Below are 18,213 nucleotides of genomic sequence, written 5' to 3' on the forward strand. Positions count from 1 at the left end.
TACAACAATCTGTGTGAGTAATGCTCAGTAGACTGGCAGCACTCTCCTTTACATGTTACAACATGGAGCACAATACTGTATGGCAATTAATAATCAACCTTTGTATTCATAAGTGTTGTTCCATATAGGTCACAATACTGAAAATGTTTGGAACCGAGTTAATGTGTTGGACATACAAAGATTAATCAGAGCCTAGAATATATTCACATGTTTTTCATGTTTGGAAATTAAATGGCCCCAGTATCCACCGTCTGAAATTACGTGCTTTCCATTGGGATTGAATTAGTATGTACATAAACTATGAGCTGCATACAGTTTATCGTGTAATTAGTTACAAATGTTGATGGCTGTGTGAAAGCTTGGAGGTTTGTTTCAGTCACAGACTACAAGGCTTCAATTAGTGACAGACATCGGTGAATGGTTCATGACATGCGGTACCCCATGGCCTCCTTCATGGCTTTCTTAGCAGTTTTAGCGACGTCTTGAGTTTAGGAGGGTACAGAAACAATCTTTGACGGACTGTTATGACTATAGATTGGAGAAAATGATGTTAATGTTAATAGTTTTCTATTAATATTTTTTGCATGTGTCTGCGACTTTTCTGGGCTCCTAATGGCTTATAGCTGTGGGGGTGTTTTTTGTATGTGTGTTGGTGGTGTTATTATTGGAGTGATTGGGGCGTTGGGGGGGGTGAGTTACTGTGTGTGGTGGATGTGCTGGCTGGCGGACGGGGGGGGGGGGTCAGAGGACAGGACCTCTCTCAGAGGAGTGGCTGTTAACCCCTGACCTCGCTGGTTAAGCCTGCAGGGTGGTGGCAGTCGAGGCGGAGTTTGGGGGCACCCTGAGGTCCGTCTGGTTCAGGGGCACATGATGGCAGGCAGAGGGGGTGGTGAGGTGTCTAATCTGGTTTTTGTCTCTGCGGCATTTTCACCTCCCCCACCCTCCTTCCTCTGAGAACAGAGTTTAAGAGGCAGGACAATGTCAAAGGGAAGTGACTTATTTTATGAGCCATTTAAAGGGGATGGTGGTCTCCCCACAAAAGAGAGGCAGAGAAGTAGCGGAGAGCTGATGAATACCATGACACACAGTCACATGTTTGTTTACAAGATGCTGCTCTCTTGTTTTGACCACCATAAATGGCAGTTTTCCTCTTCTGAGTGACACTCAGTGTTCTTTCTGTGTTTCTTATTACATCTTAAAGTATTTGGGAAGCTGGAAGGGTGAGAGGCCCCTAAAAGGAACTCCATAAGGCAACTGAGAGCCAGTTCACCCATCACACAAAGACTATTCATGCTGGTGATGGTAGAGAGTGACTGATGCATCAACTGACAAAGCTTATTGTGAGGCTGAAACATGTCACACACTGTCCGGCATGATGTTGATTTTTATAGGATCTAGCTGTTCTTGTTAAGTGTTACTCACTTGTGTTCCAACAGGGCCTTTTTTTCCCCGCGGTTTGAGAAATTGGCTGCCAAGATGTTTTCACAAAGTATGCATTAGCTAAGAATCTTCAGTTTTCAGAGAGTTAATCCTTGGAGCTAACAATGTGACATTTGTACAGACATTCCTGTGAAATATTGACCATCTCAGTTTTATTTGTGTACTTTGGTAACTAGGGCTATTTTCCAAGTGGCTGTAGCCCTTTTGATTGTACGCCTGTGCTGTAGGCAAGCAGGGGGCCCTACTGGAGGAGAGACTGGGTGGCTGTTTCACCTAAAAGTTTAGTCTGTGTGTATTTGTGTGTGTGTGTTCGCTGCTCCCTGTACCTCCAATCATGCTGGTACAAAGAGCCATGTGTTGAGCAGTGATGTGATGTGTGAGAATGTTTAGGTAGGGGCTGCCAACTGTGCCTGGGTATGTGTGAGTGTGTGTGCGTGTATGTGCATCTGTGTATAGGAGAGGATCGGTTGGAGGGGGAGAGATGAGTTTGGGGTGAGGACTATGAGAGAAAGAGTGACTTGAGGCTTATTTGGACTTGATCCCAGACAGGGGGGTCCAGTTTATGGCGCCAGGGTGCATCCCTCCCTCTGGTGCCCTGTTTAGATGACTGTATTGCTATGAGTCACTTCTGACCCTGCATTTTCATTTTTTAACATTTTAGCTACTATTTCATACATGCAGGGAACTTCTCTAAACATGTTGTACCTCTTTATATAGTTTCATGTTCGGGTGCAGAGGCAAAACTGACATAGCCTGTGTTTTTTGCAGTGTGACTAGCTTAACATTTCTATTAGCAGACATCAAGGTCTTAAAGTTATATAAAACTTGATCAAGAAATGTGGTTTACCTATATAGAGGTATAAGGTACATGTGTAAAATCACAAAAGTCACAATTGTAAGTCCTGTTTTTCTAATAGAAGTCGATGGGCTGTGTCTCTCACATGCACAAAAAGAAAGAAACCAACCTCAAGATGTCACAGAAAGAAAAAATCAAATCCACATGACTGAGGTTGTTAGGGAAACACATGAAACATGTCGACTAGCAGTGAAGATAGCAGAAAAATACCACAGTTGTATACTCAGGATCAAGCCAGAGTAACAACCCTGAACCAAACAATACAGCAATGTTCAACCCAATAATTAACTTAACAGGAAGTTAATGCTTAACATGACCAAGGCAGGAATGAAAGTGACAAAAGGCACCATTTTTAGGAAACTTTACCAAATCCATTCAGCATAATCTAATAAATATAACAAGGCTTGCAGCTAAAATGTGCCGGACTTTTTTCCTGTCTTTTGTTGTCACTTGGACAAAGTTGCTTGGATTTTTTATGTTGAAAAATTTAGAGTCTTAATAAAACAAGTCCTAACTTGTTTCCTTAAAGAAACAGTAGGGAAGCAATTAATTGAAAGCTATTATAAAAGCTGCAAGACCCAGTTAACACCTGCTTAGTTTACAATTTTGAGTTTCCTGTAGCTTTAAATAAAATACTGATGCTTTTCAAGGTTTCATACAAAAGGAACATGTATAACACATTTCACTGCACATACCGTATGAAAACTACAGTCAATATTATCTCTTCATGCTAAATTAGTCCGATTTGTTTAATGTGTCTTTCAATAAATGCAGGAAAACATTACAGGTAATCTTATAGCCCCCGTCCATATGTGACATGTACGCCATTCTAGTAGCAGTAACCTGTGCAGGTACTCAGGCCTCGAGTCAGTGAACGCGAGCTGGTGGGGAAAACCAAACAGGCCATTGGTGACTGGATGCAGTGAAAGGATCCCTGTGTTCTCCCAAATTCCAACAGCCACATTTAAAACAAAACATTATTGCAGCTGCAACTTTGCATTCGTCCTCTCTTGACCCTCCTTTTAATTGGATGTTAAACTCACTTTTGACAAAGTTGACAGCTGCTGTTTTATCACAGTTTTTTTATATTGAATAATGGCTCTGATTAGAAGACAGAGTAAAAACACAGTTTTTGACATTTTTGGCTTAGTTCATAGCAGTGTCTATAGTAGTTTGAAAACTTATTTACAACTTTTAGAACATTTTTTTTAACCACACTGAAGCTCCAAAACAGAAAAACACTTCACATCTCTCTTGTAGGGCATGTGACATCCACTTATGCCAGCAGCTTTACACTGTTTCTAGCAACAGGCTTTTTGCTGTTTTCAAAATGCTTGTTTACAGAGCAAGCATTAAAAAGAGAGCATCACCAATTCAAAAAGGGATCACGTGACAGTCAGCGGGGTCACATGGAAATTGCCCCATTCACATTACAACAGACAGGAGACCAGTGCTTTCTTGTGTGCTATCCACCTTTAGACCCTTTCAAAAAATGTGATTTTTATGGTGGTCACAATGCTGCCCTATGTTTATGCAAAGCCAAAATGACCTAAAAAGCGCCTTTTCGGGTTTATCTGTGTCAATGTACACATCATTGAACCCAACCTTCTTACCTGCGAAGTTAGTGAAGAGCTAATACTCTCCTTTTAAAGTTTGTGTTTTAGAATGACAAAGCACTCAGAGAAAGCTACAGCGCTAACGTATCAATCAGGACAGGAGAGTGCCAGGATAAGAGCAAGGCTCTATAAAGTGGCAAGCTAAAGACTGCTCTGAGCTAAGTGTTGCAATTAATCCATTTAAGTCCAGTTTGGGAGGTTTTCATAGCCAAGGTGTATTTGATTTAGTGAGTGGTGAGGTTGTTACTTAACAGGTTTTATTCCAAAGAAATAGAGGAAATTGTGTTACTGATTGATGTACAGTACATGTGTGTTTCAAACAAGTAAAATATCCTTTTAAAATTGGCCATTTGGCTCAATTTATTGTAACTGTGCACAAGTAACAAAGCCACTATGTAGGTGTATGGCTACTGAATTGGAGTTAAAGGTCTTTGAGTATATTTTTTACTTTCTTTAGTGTTTTATGAGAAACAACCTCAGCCGAGCAGATTTTTATTCTCACATTCCTATTGTTGTGTTCAAAATTGGCCTTTCTTATTCTAACATAACAGATTGGATGTATTTTTCCGTGATGTGACTCATGATGACAGATTCCTGTAGCAGATGGTGTTTAACAGTGTATTCTGCTTGTCTCCTCCAGGAGCCCCCCTGAAAGTGTGTCCGCAGGGTTTCTCCTGCTGTACGGTGGTGATGGAGGAGAAGCTGAGACAGCAGAGCCACTTGGACATGAAAGCTCCCGTCTCCAGGCTTAGCACCACCCTACAATCCACCTTCAAACAGAAGCACGACCACTTTGACAGTAAGCAAACACACTTACACCAACAAACACACACATGCAGACCAGCCACTTTTGAGACTGCTGGTGGCCACAGTGTCCCCATAGCAGCATTTGTGGTGCATGATTTTTGACGGACGCTTCCACCTGCCAGTGCACTGCCCGAAGCGGAGACAGTCAGTCTGTGTCTGTTGGCCCGTCCACCTGTCTCTCAGCGTCTCAGCTCCCTGCCTCATCGTCCCCCCTCATAGCCTGGTCCCCCACAACCCACTTCCCTTCTCTCCAGAGAGACGTGTGGACTTCCAGACGGACCACACACATATTCAGATTTAGTCTTCTCTGTACTTCCCGTTCCTCTGTGTGTTAGCACATGTGTGTATGCCTGTAAATATTGGGATCGGGTTTCTCGTGTTGAGGGTGGGAGCACATTGGAACATGCAACAGTGCTGAGTCACCACGGAAGTGGGGCAGCTTTGAATACCCTTAACCACCGAACCGTGCCACCACTGCAGCTCTGCTAGGAAGAAGCTTGGTAAGACAGAGGGGAGAGGATGAGGAATCTTCAGCAGCAGATTGACTTAAAAGACAGGAAATGTTGGATTTTAAGGTTTCAAAATACAATGCTTTTTGAGGGCCGTTATGTGCAAGGTTTGATGCATTTGTGTGTACACATGCATGCACATGTTTGTAAATGCAGGTCAGGGTCCTTCAGATCTTATGTGTCTGTGAAAGGCAGCTAGGGATATTCAGTAACAGGAAGCTTGTGTATTGCAGCCAGATGTGAACAGGAATGTGACGTGTCGGAATGCAGTGGCTGTTCGAGCTGTCCCACCCCTCTTTTTCTCCTCTCTTAATGCCCTTTGTCCCCATCCCATGCCTCACTCTCCCAAAAACCCCTCTCTTTGCCCCTCAGACCCTTCTTTCTCTTTCCATCTCTCTGACTTCTATGTCTCACTGTTGATCATGTTTCACTGCCTGCATTTTTCCAATGCGTGTTGTTGTTTTTCTGCTTAGGACTGTCCTCCACCCTCTAAACAAGTCTTTGCAGCTTTCTTACACGACTGGTGCTTTCTGTGGCATTGTTTTAGGGCTACAACTAAGAGTTATTTTTAAGTATCGATTGATCTAGTGTTTATTTTCTTGATGAATCGTTTCTTCTATAAAATGACAGCAAGATGGGTAAAATGCCCATCACAGGTTTCTAAAGCCCATGCTGATATTGTCAAATGTCTTGTTTAGTCTAGCCAGCAGTCCTGAAGCCAAAGATATTCAGTTTACTGTCATAGAAGAGTGAGAAACCAGACATGTTCACATTTTAGAAGTAGAAACTGCCGGATTTTTTTCTTAAAAGTAAGATAAGCTTTTATTGGATTATCAAAATTTTTCCAGATTCTCTGTCAATCAATAAATCGAATAATTGAATTGCATCATTGCAGCTCATTTCTAAAATTGTCAGTTTGCCTTAAAGTCAAATTATAAATTATAGTATCCCCGAATCTATGTAGATAAGGAGTTTTTGACAGTCTATTAATTGAACTATGAAATTTTGAAATGTTGTAATATTTCTTAATGAAATTGTTCTTAGACAGTTGCAAGTTATAAGACAAAGTTAAACCTTTCTTCTCCCAGCCTTCTACATCTACCTCATTTAGATATTTCCTTCCTTATTCTTCTGAGAACATAGCAGTACTTCCTGCAATAAGAAAGAGAGGAGAAAGAGAATTTTTTTTCCTGCTTGAGTAAAGGTGAAATTTCTTCTGGCTGCATTGTATTTTGTCTATTGATGCTACAGCTGGTGAGATATTTATTATGTGCAGATTATTTGATGAATGTCTTCTTGTACAATTGTCAAACGTCTAAAAAAAAAAACGGTGTAACTGAAAGGGAATCCTTGGTCTTTGATTTTGAGGAACAGAGACCAGAATCACATTTGACAAGACAATTTCCACTGATGTTTTACATAATTTAAAAAAAAAAAATGCTGTCAAACTTAACTTTGGCTTCAGCTAGGATTTTTTTTCAACCTGATGTCAAAGTCTGCGTTTACATAATAATATCACACCACCAAAAAAGCTGTTGTTTAAATAACACAGACTAATCATACAAGTAATACAGAAATTAGCAAAGCCCAAATCTGTAAGGTTATCTAGTTGGCCAAAGGTGACAGCCCTCAAGCTTACAGTGAAACTCTACACTGCGTTTCATTTAACTTCCTCCCCTTTTGTGCCCCCTCCTCATCACAGTCGGCAGGTTGCTGCTGTCTCTGAACTGTTATATGGGGGCTCTCTTTACAAAGGCTTGCTGTACTCTCTTCCACCTGGGCCATTAGACCATATCTCTCCCTGGATGCAGTGACAGGCTCAGGTTGCTGTCCTATTATTTCCTATTGTCACATCAAGAGACCCAGGAGCAGGCACTTCCTGTCGATGAAACCGGCACAGGAAGTGCTTATCATTGTATTTACTGTTGCTGAAGAAGAATGTCACAATGATGATGTCAGATAACTGCTCCTGAGTGGGGTGCATATGTGCATAAACACAGCTGCAACTGTACATGAAGACGGACACAACAACTTGCGCTCACAAACCAACAAACTCAGGAAGTGGTGTATGTGATTAGGCAGGCTCTCATCATGCGCCTGGAGCTAGGACTCATGGCCAATTAAGACCAGAGCCAGAAATAGTTCTCCCCTCTCTATGTCTCCTCACTGTGTTTGTCCTGGCCTCAGTCTGTCTGTCCTGTTGCACTGACCCTGTCCAGCAGAGCAAGCCTATGTCTGGGATTTAAGCATTTGGATTAAGGCCCCTTGCCTCCAGGCGCGCGCACACACAAACACACACACACACACACACACAGACTTGTTACACTATCCCCGTGGGGGACACTCATAGACATAATGCATTCCCAGGCCCCTAACCCTAACGTAAACGTAATTCTAACCTGAACCCTAAAACCTAGTATTGACCCTCAAAAAGTAGTCTCTACCGATGGTACCTCAATTTTTGTCCCCATGGTGACACGAGTCCCCATAGGTCAGTGTGCATTCAGGTTTAGGTCCCCACCAGGATATAAGAACAAGTGTACAGACACACACACACACACACACACACACACACACACACACACACACACACACACACACACACACACACACACACAAAACAGGAGACATCCAGTCAAAGCACTGAAGTCCAACAGCAGGAGGGACAGAATCCTATCCCATAAGAAAAGAGAGAAGCACAGGGACTAATTGTCACAAATAGGATGCAGTTACTGCCTGGGCTGGGATTGGGAGGAGCAGAGTTTGTTGGGACACGGTTGGGGGTGCAGGGGAGACGGGGAAGCTCCTCGAGGAAGGAGGAAGTGGGAAGGAGGAGTGGGAGGAGATCGGCCAGATTCTCTATTCCTGTGATGGATTGGGCCTAACATTGCTCATAATTCAGGGCCTTCTCTGCAACATGTTGACATGGTGACAGGATGAGGGGAGGGAAGAAGGAAAAAACGTACACTGACAGAGACAGGAATCATTACTGTTCTTTAAATTTTGCTACCACTTGCACTCTCCCATGTAACCTTTCACCCAGATTCTCTCAGACCATTGGCTGAGCGACAGGCGCATTTTTTTAATGGAAAAATCCTGAGGGAGTGTTCAGCTTCTCGGCCCGTTGGCAGACGGCTGCGTGTCATAAACTGTTTTTAATGGCAATGCAAGATGCCTGTGTAATGCTGCTCATACTTCAGATCCTCAGCTCAGGGCCAGAGGGCCTCTACATGCCCCCCCTTCTGCCACCGCTCGCACACACCCTGCACGGTCCGCTCCTTCTAACCAGTGGGTTTGTCCAAACTCATTACAGGGCTTATCTGTTTAGCATATAGGCATTACCACTCGGAATAAAGTGTAGAATGGAAATAGAGAAGTTTAGGGCTGTCCTCCTGCTTCGTGCCTTTTCCTCCTCCTCTTCACCTCCTCCGTCTCCTTTCAATGACTTTAAACTTGTGGCTACTATGACATTCCAGGGCTGGGGGGGTGGACCTTTTTGTTTTAATCTCTGTCAATGGAGCGTGGAACTTGGTGCCCTTTCCCCTGGCTTTGTGTGTGTGTGTGTGTGTGCGTGGGTGTATGTGTGTTGGATGGGAAGGTGGGGGCAATGATGGCGAGGTAAATGGAGGGGCTGCAGTGTTTCCGGTATCCTTGACGACACAGTGGGGATTTGGAGTTAAAAAAGCCCTCAACTTATCCCGCCCCGCCCCAACCCACCCTCACCCTTCCCCCACCCCACTTTTTCTTTTTAGTGTGTCAGTCTGAAGTGGAAGTGACAGCACTTCTTAGGGACTGTGTGTGTGTGTGTGCGTGTGTGTGCGCGTGTGTGTGTGTGTGTGCGCGCGCGTGTGTGTGCGCGAGCGCGCGCTGGTAGCGGGGAGCATTTAGTGACTCCCCTTGTGAGAGCATGGGAACTTTACATTTCAAAGCCAAGCAGAGGGCACCCAGAGAAACTTCAGCGGGACAGAAGTTTTGTGCACACAGGGCAGCAAAGGGGGTATGGAGAGTGGATAAAAAAAAAAAAAAAGGAGAGATGAGTGAATGGGGCTGAGTGTATGCTTGCATGCACTCGATACTGAAGGTGAAGCATTTTTCAGAGACTCTGAGGAATTCTCATTTTGTTCAGATTAAGAAAGTTGTGGGGTGGGGAAAGGGTGTCCGTGGGAGAGGGGGCCTGGATTATTGGGGGTGGAGGAAAGCGTTGAGGGGGGTGATGGACATTCCTCAGGATGAAGTAGGTCATTGTTCCCTGTCTCTAGTGAAGAGAGCTCTCTGAAGGAACTGATGAAGTGAAAGCAGCAGAGGGAGGGAGATGCAGGGCTGGATGGGGGGTACAGGTCCATATACGGGAGGGGAAGGGGGTCGCATTATTCAGTAATCCTATTGAAAATGCCTCTGAAGGACAGTCCAAGAGAAGCTGGGAGAAAGGAGAGCGAATGGAATGTGACAACAGAAAAATGCCATTGATGGTGGTCAGTTTGATGTGGAGAGACGTCTCTGCTGAATGGCAAGTCCACTGAGACGAGGAGCAGTGCCGCTCATTCAGCCTGACAGAGATGCTCAGACTCCACCTTTCACCCCTCCTGCTCCGCTCCTCTCATCTCCTCAGTCTCATCTCCAACGGTCCTCCTTCACATAACACATTCCTTTGCTTTTCATCCAAGATTTTATGCTTAAACTGTTTCTGTTAAGTAGCTCAAAATGTCAGGACGTGGGCACAGGTGAAGCAGAATAACTATCAGTTTGATTTCATATGGTGGCAGCCGCTCGGGCATAGAGTCAGTAAGCAAAGGTGTAGGTGGAGGGCTCTACATATCAAGATGTGCAGATGTACTATAATACAGCCATTTAATCAGAAGTATTACAACAGCAATAATTTAGTTATTTGCATACACTGTGGTCATGCTCGAATCTGTATATTTCAATAACCTGATGAAAACCTCACGTTTGTGTTTTGTCTATCGTTTATAAAAGGGATAGCAACGAAGTGTGACTCTGTAGATGTCCCAAGCAATATGTTTTCCATCATACAAATTCAATTTTCTTCATAATATTTTAAAATGAATCCCTCCCTGTAGGCGGACTCTGAAATGTTAACCATTTAAGAATGCTTGTTCTGGCTCTTTGAGAACCTCAGCATTTAGTTATCACACTAATCCCCTCCTCTTCTTCTTCTTTTTTTTTTTTTTTTTTTTTTCCAGAGTTTTTCCGTGAGCTTTTGAAAAATGCAGAGCTCTCGCTGCACAACATGTTTGTGCGAACATACGGGATGATGTACGTGCAGAATGCAGAGCTGTTCAAGAACTTTTTCGAGGCCTTGACTCGGTACTACATATATGGCAGTGCTGCTGTCAATCTGGACTCCATGCTGTCAGACTTCTGGGCCGACCTCCTGGAGAGGATGTTCCGGCTGGTCAACGTGCAGTACGAATTCAGCGACGCCTACATGGAATGCGTCAGCCAGCACACGGAGCAGCTGCAGCCGTTCGGCGATGTGCCTCGCAAGCTCCGCATCCAGCTGACACGGGCCTTTGTCGCTGCACGCACATTTGTTCGCGGCCTGGCACTCATGCCAGAGGTGGTCAATAAAGTTTCTACGGTAAGTCAGAGGTGCTTGTGAAGCTTTTGTCTTTGCTAAAAAAGGCTGTTGCAGTCAGTCCACTACTGGACACTGAGAACTTTTTTCCATCCCTCCCTCCTGTGTCTGACTTCATATCTTAGAGAAACTGGCTGCGGTTCCAGCACACTGTCTCTGATAACATAAACCATTTTGACTGTTCTGGTATGACATGTTTTTCCACTGTAGTGAGTGATTCATTGATGATTAGATTATACTGATTTGTGGAGCTGGCTTATAAAATGAATGCTCATGCTTTTTCATAGTCTAAGTATGTGTCTGTGCTGGTTTTGGATGACTGTTTTTGCTGTGGTACAATAACAGTCTGCTTACTGCCCCCTGCCTCCTCCAGGTCAGTGCGTCTCCCAGCTGTGTGCAAGCGGTCATGAAGATGATGTACTGTCCCTACTGCTCAGGACAAGTGGCTCTGAAACCCTGCCAGAATTACTGTCTGAATGTTATGCGTGGGTGTTTAGCCAACCAGGCCGACTTGGATACAGAGTGGAACAACTTCCTCGGTAAGTAACCATCATGTGAACAAGGACGCCTTCTGCAGCCATTATCGAGCAAACCTGACCTTTAACCACAATGGCTTACAGTGTTTGATTTGGCAACAGACTATATTTATACAGCTCGCAGTTTCTGCGTTCTTTTACTCGTTGCCACTGCAGTGCTTGTATTTCACCAGAGATCATTAAAGTTTTATCTAATCTAACCTAATATAATCCAGTCTTATCTAAACATGGTCTTTCTTCCCCCTCTGGGCATGAAACAAGTGTGACATGACAGGAATTGGTGGCATGATGGAACTTGGGTAACTTGATGAGAGAGATATTTATTTTTTCCAATTGTGTTCATTGGGTGTTTTGCACTTCAGTTTGGCAAAAACATGTTTAGCAAAGGAACACAGTGTGTTTTTTTTTTTTTTTTTAAATCCATGTACAAACACGTCCCTCGTTCTTTAGTATTGCGTTTAAGTAAAGGGGGAGAGGGGAGGGGCTATACATGTTGTACATGTTGTGGCCCTCAGGATGAATACAGTTCCTGTGTTGTATAAACACAGACCAAGATCAGTTTTCTCACATTCAGGGTGGGACGCATATCCACGGTCTCTTCATTATATATTATATTTATTCTACATAACTAGCTTGTATGTTTCTATACCACCATTACATGTACCTATCCCTGGCTGTGGATACTGCTAGTGTCTGTGGAGAGGTCTGGTTTCTTGGTTTCTGCTGCTTTCTCGCTATGGAGCATCTTTTTTCTGTCAAAATCTAAAGTCTCTTTTTCACTGGTTATCAGTCCCCTGTTCGCCGGTGTGTACATCCCCCTAGTGGCAATCTTTTGTAACATCACCCTCAGACTCAGGAATATTTAGCAATGAATCATTTTCCCATGTGAGGTGTTTTTTTTTTTTGTTTGTTTGTTTGTTTTTTTAAATCTTATATTCTTATCTTCTACTTTACAGATGCCATGCTTAGTCTAGCTGAGAGGCTGGAAGGTCCCTTTAATTTTGAGTCCGTCATGGATCCCATCGACGTGAAAATCTCAGAGGCCATCATGAACATGCAGGAGAACAGCATGCAAGTGTCGCAGAAAGTCAGTATCATTTTTACAGTATTTTTAAAAGCAAGACAAGAAAATAAAGATTCAGTTCCATTTACTTCACTATATTCTTGTTCATCTCTGATAGGTTTTCCAGGGTTGTGGGCAGCCTAAACCAAGCATGTCCACCCGTTCCAAGCGTTCAGTCAAAGAAACAGGCTTTACCGGCCGCTTCCGCCCCTACAGCCCTGATGCTAGGCCCACCACTGCTGCTGGGACCAGTTTAGATCGATTGGTAAGGTCTAAGAAAACCCAGAGCACTGTCAGACTACTGTTGCTTTGTTTTAAGTTGTTGTATCTGACCTGTTCTTTGTGTGTTTTCCACATAGACAAATGATGTGAAGAAGAAGCTGAAACATACAAAGAAGTTCTGGTCAACATTGCCAGAGACGGTTTGTGCAGGTGAGAGGATTGCACCGGGGGACGAGTGCTGGAATGGAACAGCAAAAAGCAGGTAAGATAAACGCACCAAACATGTAGTATTTAAATTGTACTGTATGTAAAGTATCGTAAAATAATCCAACATTTTGACTGATATTGACTCTCTCTCTACATAGGTACGAGTCAGTTGTCATTGGCAATGGACTGGCCAATCAGGTATACAACCCTGATGTGGACGTGGACATTACAAAGCCAGACATTGTGATTCGCAGTCAGATTGCAGTTTTGAAGGAAATGACAAGCTGGCTCAAAGCTGCACACAGCGGCAATGACATCTCTATCGACAACGGTGAGGATTGTTCATGTTCTTTTTCTCAATTCAATTCAATTCGATTCAATTCAATTCAATTTTATTCAGTTCAATTTTATTTATATAGCGCCAAATCCGAACAGAAGCAGGAGGAAAGAGAACATAGCACAATGTGGGTTCCACATAAAGATGTATAATAATAAGACTAATAATAATATTGATCAGACTAAATATTATAATAAGTCTAAATACAATAATAACAATAATAATAACAATAACTGAAGTAGTGGGTGTTGAGCAGGATCATGGGGGCAATAGGTGGTTTATAGTCACAGATCAACTCTGCAGCTCCAGAGGCAGAAAAACCTGCAGAAAGTGACAGGAGGAGAGAGGAGAGAGACAAGAAAGCACAAAACTAGGGGAGAGAGAGAAGATGTTGAGTTAGTAACAAGCATTGATGGGATATGAATGCGTACCGATTGAGAGGAAGAGGAGAAAGGTGCATAATATCTTTATGACATAGTGTCGTAGTTGCACACATCTGACCTTCCTGTCTTCTATTTTTTTTCCCAGATGAGGATGGCAGTGGAGGAGAGGAGAGCGGCAGCGGCTGTGACTCTCCATCCTGTGACACAGATCGGGACATGTACTTCTCCACTCCACCGAACCCTGGCAATCCCCGGGTTAATCCAGTGGTGGTGGGCAGAAGTCCATCGGCTGGGGTTGCCTCACAGGGAAGCATGGTGCTGGCACTCTGTGGGCTGGCTCTGGTTGCTCCCCACTTGAGATAAAACTGGCTGGGCAGGGAGAGGACGAGAACGACCAGGAATGACGGAGCGAAGGGGAAAACTGTCAGAGTGACTTAAAAAAAGACTGCCTTCAGGACCTTGGACTGTCCACCATTGGGGGGGAGACTCTTCATAATATTATAATAACTTCACTTTTAATTATTTGTTTGTATGTTTTTAAGGACATCAGTGTACAGCTATATGATTTTCTTCCCAAGAAATCCACCTTTTTCCCCATTTTCCCCCCAGATAAACCTTTACTCCTTATGGCTCTTTTGGAGCCTCACTATGGTTTTGCTTGCAGCATTACAAACATCATATTCATTAGTGTGCCTTCATCGGTGATTGCCATCTAATAACTAGATGACAATCAAGATATGAACATTGAGTGCCTGTGGTGGGACGTATCTTCATATTTCTGAGGATTTTCTTCCTTTCCATTATTCAGAGATCAACAAATCATCTAATGTTGTTGTGGATGTGAACATTTCATAACAATTTTGTACATTATCACTGTACATACTGTGAATGTTTGTGTCTGTGCATTTATACATTTACATACATCAGGCAGTCAGAAATTATGAAGCTACTTGTTGATCTCCACTAAGGAATAGTTTGAGCTTTAGTTCAGTTTGCTGTGGAGAGACACTAAAAATCTTCTCAAAGCTGCAGAGCAAAGCTTATCTCAGAAATACAGAGAGAGGAGTTACAGCACAGGTATTTATGTTTCACCTGGAGATGGAATCAGCCTTTAGAAGAGCTTTTAGGGCACTCTGCAAGCCCAAACATGCATATTGTATGTCTGCTATGATCATTATCACAATCCAACTTTTAATTTCCTCATTATTTTTAATTTAATTTCCTCAGCTTAAACACTTCAATAGTAAGGTCATACCTCATGCATGCTCTAATTGTCAATGCAATCCAGTAATGTTGAGTTGAAAGTGTCTGATAGAGTTGAGATATGTGGCTGGCAACCTGGTGAAAGGTAACTGGCGCGGAAAGAGAAGGACTCCCCTGGAATTACCCCTAAAGAAGGCAAAGCTGACAAGTCCTGAAAGCCCTGTTTTGGTACTGTAAGCTCAGTTCAGCACAGAGGATCTGACTCTATACAGTCTTACTGTTTGAAAAGAAAAGGTGGCGACATGTATGTTCAGAGCATTTCACATTAAACTAGAGAAGAGGAACAAAAGACAGTGCTTTGATCAAATGAAATCAAGAAAAGATTGCTTAAATACAGGGTTTTATGTTGAAGAGGTGTTGTAATTTTAGCTATTTTTGGTATGAAGATATATTAGGTACTACAGTGGATTTTATTGCTAGTTTTAGGTGTTGGAAGAGGACTGTGTGCACAGAACATGGGGGCACTTTTGGTCAGTGTGCACATTGTTTTGGGGCCTTTTTTGCCCACATCCCCCCGTTCCACAATACACACTTGTACCTCTTAAATGGCCTGTGTCAGTATAAATGGACTCATCAACCATGAACCATTTGATCTACCTATCTTCATCCTCACGTTTTCATCATTTTGACTCGAGGTGGAATGTTGAAGTATTGTCACAAGTGCTACCAAAATTAATGTTACATATGGTGCCTGATCTTTGTTTTTAACCTTGGTACATTATTAGCAACTTGGTATTGTAAAGAAAAGAATGTAGATGTTGATGATTTGTATCTACAGTATCTTCTCAGATTCCCTGTAGGGTGTTTGAGTTCGTTACCAGCTGACAAGCACAACATAAGATTTTCTATGTCTTCTAATTTGATAATCGGGTGTGTAAGTTGCATTACCTGGCCATTTCATCTCTGAAATGATGCTGCCTCATGTAGCTTTTGTACAGTAACTTATGCATGTATTTTAATGTCATTTTAAACATGCTTTTAGAACTGACATAGATTATCCAAAATACAGTTTGCAGGAGGTTTCAATAGGCAAACTTTTGGTGAAAAAATTGTTATCAGATTTGGGGGCTTTAAATATGCATTTTATTAAAATTGAAAAATGGAATTGCATGTTTCAAATTTGTCTGCAGGTCGGAAACAATTGGCTGCAGTTTAGACAGATAGTAAATACTGGACACAACCTGTTTGCCTCTTGTTTAGCTTTGAGAATAAATTTTCTCCAAAAAAAGTGACGTTCCCTATTAACAGACGTGAAACAAATCAACAAGGACATGACTATTAAGAATCTGACTTTAAAGGATTTGATGAAACATCTATGCAACCCGTATAAAATACTGAAGCCTTAATTTAAAATAATGAAGCTGTGCTTCAGCAGCTCAATTTGGCATTACTTCTGCATGTAACTGGTTCAATTCTCCCGATTTTTGTGTTCCACCAACATTTCTACTAGGGCTTGTGCATGTGTTCATGTCGTGGAAGAGTTGTGTCGAGTGTGAAGAAACCCAACCTTCTGAGAGTCAGAGGAAACTTTTTGGGTGATGATGGTAAATGTCTGTGCTTGCGGGCCAGGGCAGCAACATTTTCTGGCTGGTAGGAGTTGGTCCAGCTGCTGGATAATGTTCATTCGATCCACAGAGCAACTAAAGTCTGGTGACTTTAAAGTTGCGTTGGACAGGTATTGAAACCTTTCCTTCTGCCTTTGGCCCACAAGAACAGAAAGGACTCACTTTCAGAGGGGAGAGCGAGTGACCTGACTGAAAAGAATAAAAAATGTGTAAATAAAGAGCAGCCGTTTTTAGATGTCTCTAAAAGAGGCCGTTACAGTACACCAGATTTTTACTTGTCAGAGTATCTCCTAAATGCTATGGAAAAACAAGATGAGATAGATGTTAAATTGTAAGAGAAAATGTATATTAAACAACATTTCTTAGTCTTGTTGAAATAAAGACTGCCAATATTTAAACGGTTGTGAATGTCATCATTTTCTTGACACTGGTAATTGACTGGTTACAATTTAATATAATAATCCAATGTCGGTAGTCAGTTTTTGTTTTTTTTTGTCAATCAGTTTCAGGTGAGAGTCACAATAGTGTGACAGGCTATGACTTATTTTGGTAGGCTTTGGTTTTGTCACAGTAATTAAAATTGCTTCATACTATAAAATAGCATAAGTATAAAAGAGCTACTACTAAGGTTTAATGTTTTATGCCTATTGTTCAATCTAGATGTGCACAGTTTGGGGACAGAGAACATATTACCTCAATTTCATGATAAATTAAATATAGATATTTTCAGCACTTAAAAATGAATCCTCTAGCTAGGAACAAATAATGGGAAATTGTATCTTAAACCGGTCCTCACACTTAAGCTAGTTTATGTGTCAGCAGTAGTCATTCAAATGTTAACCCAGACTGCACAAAATTAGCTACTGAGAAATGACATGTGCGTGTCCCAAACCACCAGGCAGTGCATGAGATTAGCACAAGGGAACCGACAATTACTTGAGGGCTCTCTGGTTGGCTTTTTGAGCCATTTCCTGGTGTTAAGTTACTCTTTAAATGACCCAACTCAACATTTAGTTACCAAAATAACTCTACTTGGAATTTCGACCTTTTCCCCAATTCAAGACATTTATGACTCCTGTGTATAATTAAATGATAATCTACAGTTAGAATATAACCATGAGTCTTCAATCAAGCTCATCAGATCTGGCCTGATCAACACTCGGGTGTAACAGAACTCCAGATTCGGCTCTTCGGTTGTTTTACTCTTTACCAGTCCTTTCAGTTGGCAGAATTTGTCCACTGTGTTATTCCATCCGGATGATCCTTTATGTAACTGGATCCACAACAACAGTTATTTGCTGAAACATAATGAAAGAATCTGGATGTGTTTTGAACCGCTGACTCTTAATCCTCATTCAGGGGAGGAATCATCACTGATGTCGGCGGAGAAATTGTGACTGCTCTGAATTCACAACCAGGGCAGAGGACAGTCCAAGGTACTGTTTCTGGACATTTATGGATTTTAACATCTCGTGGAGTTTATGTTCTACAAATAAACGTGGTGGGGTTTTTTTCAAAGAGTAATTTTGATATTTTTTCAACTCATTATCTCTACATTTGAGTGTTTTTAGCCAAATAAACAAAAAAATTTTAAAAATCACATTAAAAAGCATTTCTACGAGAATTATATTCCTGACAATATCGAGAAGGCTTTGAGACAGCTTTTAAGCCATCACTGTGGCAGATAAAATGTATAGAAAATGCATGAAGAAAATGTGAAATCAGAACATTTTTAGATTTTAGTGTGTATACCTACAATCTCTTAATGGGGTGGTGTTGCATTGAGGAATTTAGATTGATGACCTGTGTACCT

The 18,213-nt window shown here is 42.1% G+C and overlaps 1 protein-coding gene across 1 annotated transcript in view; it reads left to right on the forward strand.

Annotated features, from left to right (window-relative positions):
* gpc4 (glypican 4) overlaps positions 1–16,798 on the forward strand; it is a 33,129-nt gene extending 16,331 nt beyond the window's left edge. Inside the window, exons 2-9 of the mRNA XM_040120050.1 lie at positions 4,553–4,711; positions 10,430–10,827; positions 11,198–11,363; positions 12,317–12,447; positions 12,542–12,688; positions 12,783–12,907; positions 13,011–13,183; positions 13,718–16,798. Coding sequence (XP_039975984.1) covers positions 4,553–4,711; positions 10,430–10,827; positions 11,198–11,363; positions 12,317–12,447; positions 12,542–12,688; positions 12,783–12,907; positions 13,011–13,183; positions 13,718–13,935 — 1,517 coding nt within the window. The 3' untranslated portion in view covers positions 13,936–16,798. The remainder of the gene's footprint in view (positions 1–4,552; positions 4,712–10,429; positions 10,828–11,197; positions 11,364–12,316; positions 12,448–12,541; positions 12,689–12,782; positions 12,908–13,010; positions 13,184–13,717) is intronic.
* The last annotated feature ends 1,415 nt before the right edge of the window (positions 16,799–18,213 follow it).

The sequence above is a fragment of the Xiphias gladius genome, chromosome 23, assembly GCF_016859285.1.
Source record: "Xiphias gladius isolate SHS-SW01 ecotype Sanya breed wild chromosome 23, ASM1685928v1, whole genome shotgun sequence".
Classification (NCBI taxonomy): Eukaryota; Metazoa; Chordata; class Actinopteri; order Istiophoriformes; family Xiphiidae; genus Xiphias; species Xiphias gladius.